At 41.5% G+C, this 13,626-nt stretch overlaps 1 protein-coding gene across 19 annotated transcripts in view; it reads right to left on the reverse strand.

Moving 5' to 3' along the window:
- LOC146979359 (LIM and calponin homology domains-containing protein 1-like) overlaps window positions 1-13,626 on the reverse strand; it is a 98,686-nt gene that overhangs the window by 32,908 nt on the left and 52,152 nt on the right. For 18 of the 19 annotated variants that reach the window (XM_085789193.1, XM_085789191.1, XM_085789186.1 and 15 more), the window contains 3 exons: window positions 10,560-10,590; window positions 6,640-6,750; window positions 4,580-4,778 (listed from right to left, as the gene is read on the reverse strand). In XM_085789193.1, coding sequence (XP_085645319.1) covers window positions 4,580-4,778; window positions 6,640-6,750; window positions 10,560-10,590 — 341 coding nt within the window. The remainder of the gene's footprint in view (window positions 1-4,579; window positions 4,779-6,639; window positions 6,751-10,559; window positions 10,591-13,626) is intronic. The other variant, XM_085789200.1, reaches the window with a different exon arrangement.

Raw genomic sequence — 13,626 nt, forward strand, 5'->3', positions numbered from 1 at the left:
TTGTGTTGCTCTGTTGGATTAAATTAGCTGGGAGCCGTCAGTGCGAGTGTGAGTGGAGCTTTTGTTTGACTAAAAATAAGACGTCTGCTGTCGTTTCCTTCTGTGAGAACTGAAAGACCCACTCTTTCAAAGAAGAAAAAAAATCATCATGAATTCAGAGACTAAAATCTGTCTCTGTTTGCACTGTAAACTACATATGTGACAGTTTCAAAGAAAGACACACAAATAACATATAAATATTTCTAATCAAATCACAATTACATGATTCAGATTCTTTCAAACAGCTTTTCACCGACTGTGGGTGTCGTCATTCAAAAATAGAAAGAGAGGAGGCTTCACTTCAGCAGCAGAAGCACAAACCTACAACCACACTTAAAAACTGGCCCCAAACAAAAGAACATCACCAATATTAAATTACTCTGACATATTGAATTAAACCTCTTTTCCCTGTGTCCCTCAGTGACCGTCTGAGTTTACGGATCTGAACCAGCGAGGGAGTCTTTGTCTAAAGGTCAGGGCAGGGAAAACAGGGCAGAGTTCAGTTTGTGTGCATGCTAATAAATGGATAGCCTTGTTCTGGTGGGGTGTACTCCGAGTCGCCTCTGATTGGCTGATGACTTTTGCATTGTTGTCCCAGTATTTCTCCGTTCTCTCATTCGTGCCCCCTGGGTCTGATCCGAGAGCTGATATGATGAGAACCACAATAAACGGCAAGAGGGTGCAGAAACACGATCAGACGTGCAAATCTCCATAAAAATGTTGCAGGTTTTTTGACCTGACCGACCTCTATACTCTCTATTATCTGCCTCTGATGGCAATAAATATAACATCCATTGTTTTCTTCTTTTTAATATATATCAGTCTGTTTTTAGTACGCCCACATCTCCAACCTGCCTCCTCATTATTTTGTCAGTGAACAATTTCTTTTTCATTTTTTTTTCCCCTACGCAAACTTTTGGTTACTTTGGATCGGCCGTGGGCGTAATGTGAAGACGAGCTGCGTGACAATGTGACTAATCGGCTGTGGGTTACACATGTTGGTGGAGAGATTCATTGTGGTGCTGGTTGGTTGTACAGTAAAAACATGAGGGTTTTAAATAATGTGCTGTGGCAGCTTCGCATCCCACTCCAGTGAGAATGTGGAAGACTGATCGCTTTGATCAATCTGTTGTTAAAAAAAGCCCTTATTTTGGATTCAGAGGCTACAGATAACCAACGCTATCACAATACACAGCCAAACAATGAGATTCTCTGTTCTCGGTGGTGGATATTGTACAACAGAAACAAATTCTCAGCGACTCAAAACCTCAACTTCCACAACAACAACAAAAACAGCGGCTTGTTTTTTTTTGATCGTCTGAGTGTTGGTGACAGCAGCTCAGGGCTTCGGAGACGCCAGTTTCCTTTGCACTTCCCTCAAAACAAAAACACAGTCGGGGCAGGATGCTCGGCCTCGCTCTGTACTTTTTTTCCCACAGACGACGACGACGACAACGCATACATTGCAGTTGTGCGATGGATTCGACTGCTGTAACCCTTTTATAGGCTTTCATTAAAATTTTAAAGGGTCAAATTCAAATGCAGTGTAGCAATCAACGTTTTTTCTTTCAGTGACAGCCAGAGAGTATTTTTAAAACCATTTATGACCTCAGCGCGCAGCATTAAACAGCTTCACAGCTGCTTTTTGTTGTCTCTGAAAAGTTCTGAAAACTGTTGCCAGCGCTGCCATGTTGGATGCATTAAGACTTTAATATGCAGTTGTCTAAATAAATAAAGCATTATATGAAAATTATTTACATGCTGTCAGAAATTTATGCTGTTGTTTTGTTATGTCATTTCAGTATCTGCACTTGTTGAGTTGACTTCTGAGTCCTATTAAAGAAACGCAGCTGAGAGTTTTGAAGGACATACAGTAGTGTACACAAGAAAGTGTTGAAATCAAAGTGAGAAATACCTCGTATATGGCTCAGTGACAAATGACAAATATGACAAATGACAAATATCTTTTAACATTGTTTTAGCATGCATCAGATTTGTTAAAATGTACATGTTGTATTCATGTTGGTTTTATGTCATTTGAAATGACATATGGACCTTGTTTTGTTTTTTTTAAACAAAAGTAAGACTGAATGCCCCTGAAAATGTCCAATGGTATAACCACAAAGGAATGCTATTTTATCCTATCTAAAAAATATACTTTCTTATGAACAAATTAAATTGAAATAGATTTTTAGATGTGTTTCTATATTTCCTTTAGATAATACTGGGCAGGACATATCCTAAAAACACAGCTTTTTTTCTAAATTATGTGACAAATTATGAATGTTTTTTTTAATCAAGAAACAAAGTCAGACTTTTATGAAAAAATACCAGTTACACCACTTGACGCTGGGTTGCATCACGCCATTGACCCATATACCTCAGAGCATGCTGGGAGATTTAAGAGCAGCAGAGAACAGCAGCCTGTTAAATCAACTGCACATTAACTTCCTTGTGAGCTAACTTGACATCTTCGAAAATACGTTCAAAGGGGAAAAATCTTCGCCTGTGACCGAGGAGTTCCTTCTCGTCTCTTTGAACACTTCATTTGATGAGATAACTTACCCAGTACTAACTGAGTTTCACTGTTATGACAGAGAGGATTCCTTTGTTCTCAAACCGAAAGCTGGCAGCTTCACCAGCGCTGACAGATCGCTCAAGTGTCACATCCCAAAAAAAAGAAGAAAAAACAAAAACAAAAAACACTGCAAGCCTTCATTGATTCATGCAGCCACACCTCTCTCCGTCTTGTCCTTGTCTATGTCACTCTGTTAAGACTCATCATCTCTCCGTCTCCTGCGCTGTCACTCCACACTTCGACAGAGCTGTCATGACGACGACGGGGCTCAAAGAGACACTGCTGTTGTTGTTGTGGTTGTTGTGTGGGTGTCAGCGGCAGGACAGGCATTCCTCGGTGAAAGGTGTGATGGGACGGCACGCTCGCACAAGCACCTGTTTACAGTACCTGTACCTGTCACACTACAGATATTAACTCATGATGATGGAGAAGTCGATAAAGATAAATGACTGCAGGATAAAACAACATACAACTGTCTATGATACTGTTCATGTCTGAGTTATGTCAGTGTTTCCTCTACATTCATTTAGGAGTGGCGGGCCGCCATTGCTAAATCCTAGCTGCCGCTCCTTCAAATTTCGTTCTTTTTTAAAAAATTGTCGCAAATACACCACCGCCGCATGTCTCCACCTTCACAGCAGAGTCCTGCACTGGGTCGGGTACTCGCGAGTACTAAGGTAAACTACAGATAACTATCTTGCTCAGTATCTATTCTTTGCACCTCGTCTGCACCTCGATGACGGACAGTAGTCGCTGTTGCCGGTGTGTTTTTAAAATTAGCGGGTTTGATTCTCGTGTCGGACGTTGCACTCCAGTGCTAGTGGAAAAGCAAAAAAACAACAAAAAAAAACTGAGTGTCTCAGTCAGCAGTCCGCGCCGCCACTCCTTAAAAAAATCCTAGCGGAAACACTGTATGTCATTTGAAGTGTTGACTCTCGTCTTCACTTCTTTCTGTACAGATAGTTCTATTTCTCAACAGCTTTCATGCGTCTTAACAACATGAGTTCAAGTTCACGTTGAAGCCTCATCTCTTCTTTTATAACCATATGTTTTCTGAAATGTTTCCACTGCAAGTCGTTATTTATTACAATTTAGTGTCTTGTCCTGACCTTTGACCTCCCAGTGACGGCATTGCATTGCAATTCAAAAATATCAACAAATCATAGTTTTATTTCCTGATATCATCTTTTTTAACAGCCTCAGAGATACATCACTTTTTATCTTTTGACTTTTAACGAGAACAAATAAATCCAAAATCTTATGTTTTACATTATCTGACACTGTCACTGGGTGTCGTCCTAGTGGAGCCTGTGTTACGTAACTGAAAAGTGTTTGAAGCAGGAACAGATGTGACACCATTTGTTTTTATAACTGAGTTTCATGTTTTTTACATCAGTTACAGGTGAACCTCAGTCTGATAAGAACAGTTATATAAAACAGGCTTTACTACGGCAGCACAAACTAACTCACACTGACTGTTATACTGTTAATACCCAACGCCTATACTGAGTTTCTCCCCGTCCGCAGGACATATGGCTGTGGCTATAATGAAACAATGACCCCATGGATCGACTTCAAAAAACGGCACTGAGATCATTCACGTTATTCTTTCAGCCTTTGACCAACTCTGGGCGTTGTCCTGTGAAAACACGGGGAGCAGAACAACAGGCCGCACCACAGAAGCACTCGCAGGACAATGCACCTCATTTATCTATATACTGTATCTGTACACCGCCACCGACCCAAACAAAAACAGCCAGTGCCGAATTACTTCCCTTCCTCGAGACGAATGGCTGCAACTCAAATGACACAATGGCTATTGAACAGATTTAACCTGCAACCTTTAATATAAAAGGGAGCTCACTCCCACTATCCACCGTGTCACACTTCCACAATAAATCAAAACCTGCGCTGGTTTCTCTGTGTTCAATGAGTGTAGGAAGAAGCGGAGGAAACTCCTACCATCGCTGCTGCCGCGGGCGACCAGGACGTCTGGCGACGGGGTTTGTCGTGAGCGTGAGCCGAAGGAGTCCAGGCTGTCGAACGAGTCCTCGCGGCCGTGGCGTGGGGGTGAGAGAGAGTCGCTGCGCTCCGAGTCCCAGCAGTCGATGTAGCCGCTGTCCCTGATGCTGCGTTTAGGGCTCTCTGCCTCCTCTGCCTCCTAAGCAATTACACACACACACCTGGGTTATAGGAAATGCATAAAGGTGTGTACAACGCATGTATACAAATATCAGGGTTGCTACACATTTGAAATTTCAAAATTCAATACTTTTTCCAGACACTAATTTCCAGATTCTCTGTAAAAAATTCTAATAATTTGTGTCATTTGAGTAATGTGTATAATTTAAATAAATTATGCAATTAATTGTTTGTTTTCATTAATCTGAATTTGCATGCCATTATGTCACCATATAATTTCCAGAAGATTGTAGCTAATAACACATACAAAATAATTAACCCAAATAACTTCACATAAGACCTAACCCATTAAGAGAAATATATTTTCATACAATAGTTTCCATTTTTAATACTTTTCCAGATCTGGAGATGTATAAATTCAAATTCCATACTTGTGTAGGAACCCTGAAATATACTGTATATTGATAAGGAACTCCCTTTGCATCCATTGCTGTAACTTGTATGTACATGTCCGCTACAAAGGTCTCACTGAAAATCTGCAGTTCTCCCACGTCCATCTTTCCATCAACGTCTGCGTTTTCTCATCTTTTCTTCTGCCTGCATCCGTCTTCATCACTCTCTCTTCACCTCGCTGACCCCTCCCTTTGTCCGTCTACAGTTGCAACGTGTCTAAGCAGCTAATGGAAGGTGGAGAAAGGCCTTTTCCTGTCTACCAAAAAGATTTCCTGTTCCTGACCCCAGACCGCTCCTCTCATTAAACTCCCAAACCCTCGACAAAAGTCTTTTTTTTACGTTTTTTATTCTTCCTGCTCCACTCTGCTGCTGCTGCGGCTGTAAAGTTTCTCTGTGATTTATCTCTTTGTCTGACATTGGTGAGGAAATATTACAACATTGCAAAGTTTGGTTTGAAGGTTAGAGTGGCGGACTAAAATCTGCTTTAAGCTTTTATCAACCTCTTTCATACCAAACCTTCACCAATCTGTCACCTTTCTGGTTTTGTTCACGCAGTTTAATCAAAAAAACAACACCGCTTTTTCATCTTAAACCTATTGCAGGAAAACCAAAATTATTTGAATGCTTCAACACCACTATATTCCTTTATTTGGCTGAACAAACCTCTGACTGCTTCACTTCTCTTGCAGTTCAAAGTGCACCTGTTCTTGTTTTTCAGCCTTCAGTTTTGTCCATCTTCTTTTGATCAGCATAAGACGTGAATAAGAAAAGTGCCAGTTAAATCCTGAGCGTGTTCACCTCATGTGCTTCCACCTCGATTTTCTGAATGCCATTTTTTTTATCAGTCTCCTTTTTTTTGTGTCATGGAAACGTGGCTTTGTTTTGGTCAGCTGCAACGTGTGAACATCTGGGAAAGTGACTGCGCTGAGTTTGGCTGTAGCTCCTCGGTTTTATACAACAGCAATGGGATGTCACATTGTGGAATAAATTGTATGAGGGTGACATCATGGTTATGAGCGGCTGTCATACGAGTGTGCATCTGTGGTGTGTCTCGTGTGTGTGTGTGTGTCTTAGTGGGCTACCTAATGCAAATTGTTCGGTCCCTTTGGGTCTGTAAAAGTCAAATATTACTGAAACTCGAGCCTGATCTAACAGAGGTCATCACTGGACCTTGGGTGGGGTGTGTGATACGCTGCCTGAGATGACTTCACTTACACTTGTCAGTGTGTTGCTCAATAAAATTTTCAGTAGAAAACTTTGTGTCTTCTTGCTCACATTGGGTTTACTCTGGGGATCAAACCTGTGATCTTCTGTTTACAACAAAGGACAGACGCCCCGAGCCCTAAAACTCCATCTGCTGTGGCTGCAGGGAGATGCTATTGTATTTCAGAGTACTTTTTTACCAAACGTTACGTGACTTTACAAACCTTTCGCATCTGTGACAGCAGCCCCTCAAACTCTTTCAGGTCCAGCGTGGGCCCGTTGTAGGAGGTGCAGCCGTTGGCAGCGCGACCCAACCAGTAGATGGTGATTAAAACCTGAAAAAAGGAAAAGAAACAAAGTCAGACTGTTAAGTTTCAATTAATTATGTTGTGTTCTGTTGGGTACTTTTATTGTGAAAAGTCCTAAAGAGGATGGAGGTGGTTCTTTTACAGCTGTTGTTGTTGTTGAGCTTTTTGGCGGCGTGGAGTAAAGTTGTGGCTATCAACCAGAAGAAGCCGTTTTTCATTTTTTGTTTAACAATGACGACATGAGATGATACTTTATTATCTGTTATTCAACTTTACATTATAACAGGCTCAACTTGTGTGCATCATGTGTACATTTGATACAAATCAAATTTAAAAGCCCCAGTATGTAGGAATTCCCCCCATCTAGCGGTGCGGTTGTATATCGGAACGTATTCTTGATGTTGCATTCACGTGAAATTGGGCAGACGTCAGACAGACAACAGACGCTGCATGTAACAGGATAAACAAGTGTCTATGTAAACAAGTGGTCCGCCAGCACGAGGCAACACAATACAGGCGTGACAATATGTTGTCATGGTGATGTGGTATTGTTTACCTGACCCACGTTTTACCGTCTTTCTCTGGTGGAGTAAAATGACATCCGGTTGGTTTGCCGACGGCCGTCTGCCTGACTGCACCTGAATGCAACACCAGTGCCTCCGTCCTTCCTCACACTATCGTGGTGACAGTTTTAACAGGCGCTACCTCGAAAACTTTCTCCCCGAGCCGACAGCTCCGGTGAGTTTCCATGGTTACCTACGGTCACGCTGTCACTGAACGTAAAAAATGGGGATGCAACATGGCCGCCTCGGTTCGGTGCGCCCCCCCTTGTATATTTGTAACGACTTGTTACAACTCCTTCTAAGGTACGAGAAAGCTTTCATTTGTATGCGGGTGTGATTCCACTTCAGTGAAATACGTATTTATGAAAGCAATATTTGATTTTTGCTAATAAAAAGCCAAATAAGTTACATACTGGGGCTTTAAGAAAAGATAACAAATGGTATATCACTTGAATTATCACCCAAATGAGTGTATGAATGTTACTGCATTGATAGAGAACTGTTCAAGTAATCAAAACAACAACAACAACAACAACAACAAGTCTTCTTCACAATCACAACCATAGATCCAGAGATATAGTCCATGGGATGATCAAGACAAAAAACATGTTAGATCAAAACAAACAGTAAAAACTGAATAAAATGTGGACATATAAAGATATAAACACACAAAAAAAGGTTAAATAGCAACAAATATTGTGTCTGATCACTTTTATCTCTACAACTTTTTTCCCTGGTCATAACAAACCAGTCTGTTCCAGAGAAGTTACATGTCGGTCAAGGCGTCCTGCACAAAAATGACAAGACTGAATCATCGTCGTGACCCTGACAACAACAACCACCACCACCACCGGCACTTCTCCTATTAGCACTAAACCTCTCAGGGACCAAAGAGATTTATATTAGCCTGTTAGCCACCTCGGGCCTGAGTGTATAATCGACCAGATCAATCTCATCCTCCCTCCATCACGGCAACCCTGTAAAACCACCAGCTGGAGACGAAGAAGGCCGCGGTGCATCTTCTTCGCTCTTGTTTGTGACCCAACGCTCTTTAGACACTGTGATGAATGTGACACAGGAAGTTCAGCTCTCTGCATCACCGTGACCAACAGGACCAACAACGCAGATCGGCCGTGTGGCGACAGGGAGATCACACAGAGCTGCACCTTCAGCGCTGCCTGGCAAAGTGTCCCCAGCTATATTTACTGTGTCCATGTCAACCGGCACTCCACGGGGATTGCTTTGATAAGAAAGCTCAGCATGGCTTAATGTGTTTATTTCAGTCGTACTGTCAATGCAAACAGCCTCTGTTGTTCAAACACGAAGTTGGGGAGGGGAGGAGGAGGAGGAGGAGGAGCCGAAGTAAGTGGCCCTGCTGATCGGAAGAAAGAAAACACAACGATAACAAGCACTTTTCTGCTTGATTCTGTGGGTTAAGAGACCAATATCCCTGCAGGAATCAACAAACAGAGGGTCAGCTTACTGAAACTGCAACCAAAGCAGGCAGGGGAGGAAATTCATTCAGCTGGGATCAAACCAAAAACTCTATTCAAACACATCAAAACAACTGTTTATACATTTGAATCTTAGCATTAATCTTTATGTAAATTACCTGTGTATCTATCTACTGCACGCATTTATACTCGTATGCCAGTTCTGTGCTGAATCAGTGCTGCACCTGCTGCAGTTACATCCCATTATCTGCACATCGCTGCAAAGTACATACAGCCTGCTGCTTCTGTGTCACCAGCACAATGAACACGTCCAGGCCAGCTCCCATTGGAAGTGGGTCAGCACCAGCTGTGTCTCTGTGTCCGTATTGATCCCTGCTGCACAACCACAGCTGAAAAACATGCAACAATCGTCCTGCTCACATGATTCAGACATGCAACATTGAACCCACAACGAAACTTAGACACATCACTGAGTCGCAGTAGTTTAAAAGCAAACACGACGTCTGTGGATATCAGTGATGGGCTGGTTGACAGTGAAGTCATGCACGGTGTCACACTCGCTTTGCCTCTTTGGTTTCAGCAGCTGCCTGCTCTGACAGATGTGGAAAGACCTGTCAAAGAGGTTCCACCGAGGAACAACAACCACCTCTTTGTTTCATGTGTAAACACAAGGGCATTAATACACCCAAATATAGAGGTAGGATGAAAACACACACAGGCTCACGCATGCAGACATTTAAACACACCTGTCACAGTGCACAGGCCTGTAGTGGTACAGACAGACACACATTCCCAGTAGCTATCACTATAACACACACATACATGCACAGTCAGCCTCTCCTGCTCCCACCTAGACCTGCTAACTGATCATCACCTGACTCCAGCAATAATCCACCAGTTCAATACATCTATATCTCTTTTTCTTTTTACTTCAAAGTCCCATCGCTTTGCTAAAACAACACCTGTGCCACCACATCAGCAGAATCCACTTGGTGCAGTTCCTTCACCTCTCAAATCCCACAGTCCTTCCTCAGCCAGGGTCTGCAGAGAAAGCTCCACGGTGTAGCAGTAGTAGCAGGTCCCGGCTAAAGCGAGGAGGCTTCTGGGTGATTTAGAGGCCGTTTGTTTGTTTTGCTGTAGCTGCAAACGCCGGCTAATGTGGCCCAGAATCCCTGCATGTAGCTGAATGAGCTAGCAGCAGCAGCAGCAGCAGCCCAGGCCAGCTCTGCAGCTTGACACATTAACTTGTGCAATGCACAGCAGCAGCAGCATCACACAGAGGCAGAGAGGGAGAGAGAGAGAGCAGCACTGCTCTGACTGCAGAGGGGGCAGGGCTAGCACTATGTGTTGTACTTCTTAAAGCAGCATTATTAGAAAAAGGGATGGAAGTGCATCCAATACAATACAACAATGAGGTTGTAAAAGTGAACAATTAAAAGACTGGATTTAATATATGAAGCCATAAAGGATAAAATAATTAAAAAAACAGATTTAATATGGAGGCAGGACAGATAAAGTGGAACAGCCTGAAAAAGTTAAAGCTTGAACAGGCTGTGAACGCTGCAGACTTAATAAATGACACTATCAGATGTGTATAGACTTCTGAAGTAAAACAGCAGGGAGCTACTGCAGGATGGAGGAGAGATACTGTATGGCATCTGGACTGGAGCAACACGATCATCAGAGCAGCTGAAATAGTGACAACAGCAACAACCACAAGACAAACAGAAAACACTAGGCGATAATAATAAGTTTCCATCCAAACATACATTTAGCACTCAGACAAATCGTCCCACTGTGATCCACAAGTATCACTTACATTCTTGAGTTTTCGGCTGCAGTCGCTTCCCCTGGAGACGCAGAGAGAGACAGAGAGACAGATAGTGAGACTTCTGGTGAAATATGTTACATAAATATAACTGCAGACTCCCACACCAAACAGCAGCAAAAACTAAAACTTATTGAATATATACGTACTGTATATATATATACACACTGTATATATAGGGACCTGCAGTGGCTCCACCAACACACTCCACACTGGCATCTCTTGGCTTGGTGATGTGTTTATTTACCATATTTCCAGCAGTTATGTTTAATGACAACACACAGCAGGAGGATGTGTGTGTGTGTGTGTGTTAGCTCCTCTGGATCAAACAGCAAGGCCGCTTTTCTTTCTTTTTTTTTTGGTACCAATATCCCTTCTCATTCACAAAGACAAATCCCTTTTCATCAGAGCATCAGAGGAGACAAACGTCACAGCTGTGGCCAGATGGTCTGGAGGCCAAATCATCACTGGGAGGTGCAGCGCAGAGGAAAAAAAAACAAAAAAACGCCACAGCGGCGGCCACTTAGCGCCACACATGCTGCCAAAATGAGAAGACGAGGATCTTTGCGGAGCGCCACATGAAGCTATAAATGGGAAGTGGAATGAAGCAGTTGTAAAACTGACCCCAACACACACTTGTGTTGTGGAAACAGAGGAGAACCGGAGGAAATACAGACGTGTGCACAAAGAGGTAAGAACAATAATATAAGTTAGAGTGAACTAAACATCATCCTCACACTTTTAAACACGAACAAGTTTGTGCAGGAAAAAACAGGAAGGCACAAGTGAAGCACTTTTCAAAATAAAGCAAAGTGATGTCACTGGCTATGAAAAACACATGAGACACAAAACAAACAGGAAAAGAAATTACAATGATGTGTGTTTGAAAATATGTTGATAATAAACAATGAAACAACACAAACGCACTGTAAAAACACAAGAGAAGTTTGAACCAGAAAAAGGCAACAAGTCTCACTGACAACCTGAATAAAAGATGATGATCCACATATCTTAATCTGGATTATGACAAAAACATAAAAGGCTCTAAATCTGTGCTCAGACTCATTGTGTTAAATGTTCTGTAATAAAACTGAGTGCTGCTCCGACACAGGATGCCAAAAAACAGAGAGGATGTTGTCTGGTCCTGGTTTTGCCTCTTTATCTTTAATTATTAATCACATAATGAATCTGAAAAGGAGGTCCTCTCAGAAACTAAATGTATATATTTAAATCCAACTCATGTGCTCCTTCTATGTTTCTTTTATACTTTGTTTTAATGCATGTCAATGTGCTATTTTCAGCTTTTGGATTTCCCAACTGCATCCCGGTGCACAAACATCATGATTTATAGAAAAGAGTGATGTTTTTTTAATCAATGTGTTGCATGATAGAATAAAATTATCGTTGGACAGGAGCTTCAAACTAAATGTAAGAATCTCATCTAAAGACATGTACATTTTCTTTTTAATTACAGTCTATGAATTCATTTATATATAGTAATGTATCACGTGCACATCATGAGACTCATTCAACATACAGACAAAACCCAAATTGCAGTTGCATGAATTTTCCATGAGAGCAGTGACCTGAGAGAAAGAGAGAGATGAAGAGTGAGGTGAACGTCGCTGGAGGGAATAATGTGTGACACCCCCCTCCTCCTCCTCCTCATCATCTTCTCTCTGTCAGCCGACTAAATAAACATTGAGACAGGTAGCTTTTCTCTGCCGTCACCTTGTAGACAGAGACCTGAAGGACAAACGCTCCAGATTCCTCAAGATATTAGATCATTTTTCGGGGCCTGTGGCCAGTTCAAACATCTGTCATCTGACATTTTCTTTTATTTTAAGAGGGTTTGTTCCTATCAGTGTCAGTGTGACTGAATTTTATTCAAAACTACTGTTTTAACCATATTAACGTTGAAAATAAGCATAATATGCAATATAATATGATAGAATAACATTTCTTCTTCTTAAAACCATGTCATACATAATATTAAGACCAAAATTACAAGAAAAATGTTTAATGAAGTCCATTAAAGCAGAGCAATTAACTTCTAATATGTGTGTTTTTTTTTTTTTTTTTTACTGGCTTCCTCCTCATTTCCCTTTTCACATTCTGGTTTTTTCCCTTTATTAATTTAATGCTTTCAGCTAAGTTTTACCAATTAAAAAGTGCCATTTATTTCAACAGAAATGCATTTGCTGAATAAGTAATGAAGTTGTCTTGGCACAAGCAGGAAAAAAAACACAACTTTTTTCTCCCAAACAAAATAATCTGGCCTTGAAAGAATCAAAATGTTTTTTTTTGTTGTTGGTTTTTAAATCTGTGAAGAGAAATCTCCCATAAACGTCCAGCCTTGGCTCTGTGTTGTGTAACACCGGGTAATTAAATTGTTGTCATGTGAATATTACCACAGATGATGGTTTAGATGAAAAGCATGAAATATGTTCCAGTACTTGCTGACAGCAAAGTGGAATAACAACTCAATACTAATCAAATCCTGGAGGAAAAGTTTGTTCTTGTGGATTTACTCATTCTGTTTTTCATTATATCTATTCTACCCCAAAAGTGAGGATAACACATTTAATCTGTGTGTTTTCTGCAGCATCTCAAAAAACTCTCTGCTCAACATCTGAACGGTCCCAGACTCTGCTCTCCTCTGGCAAACTGTCACTTATCTTGAAAATTGATCTGTTTCCATCAACACAGTCAGAGCATCGGGAATATTTCAGGCCTGAGCTCATAGTGTACCAGGACCTGTCTGTCTTTACACCTCCCTGTCCACTACTGTTTCCTAGATGAATAAACACCTGTGCAGACAGACCCAGAGGGAGAGAGAGAGGTACTGAAAGTGTTTCCTGTCACGGGTACGAGCTGCAGAGAGCAGCATCCTGTAGTGTTACATAACCACTGGAAATAGCACAGGCAGGGCGACTTAAACAATGACACAAATGTTTCCTATCAAGGTTGCGATTGTCCATTTATTCCTGATATTTCTGAACTGGGCATAAGATGAGCCAGTGCAGCTAAAATAAAGCTTTACACATTAAGCACTTTT

Source organism: Trachurus japonicus, chromosome 10 (genome assembly GCF_045865225.1).
Source record: "Trachurus japonicus isolate A0001 chromosome 10, Traja_1.0".
Classification (NCBI taxonomy): domain Eukaryota; kingdom Metazoa; phylum Chordata; class Actinopteri; order Carangiformes; family Carangidae; genus Trachurus; species Trachurus japonicus.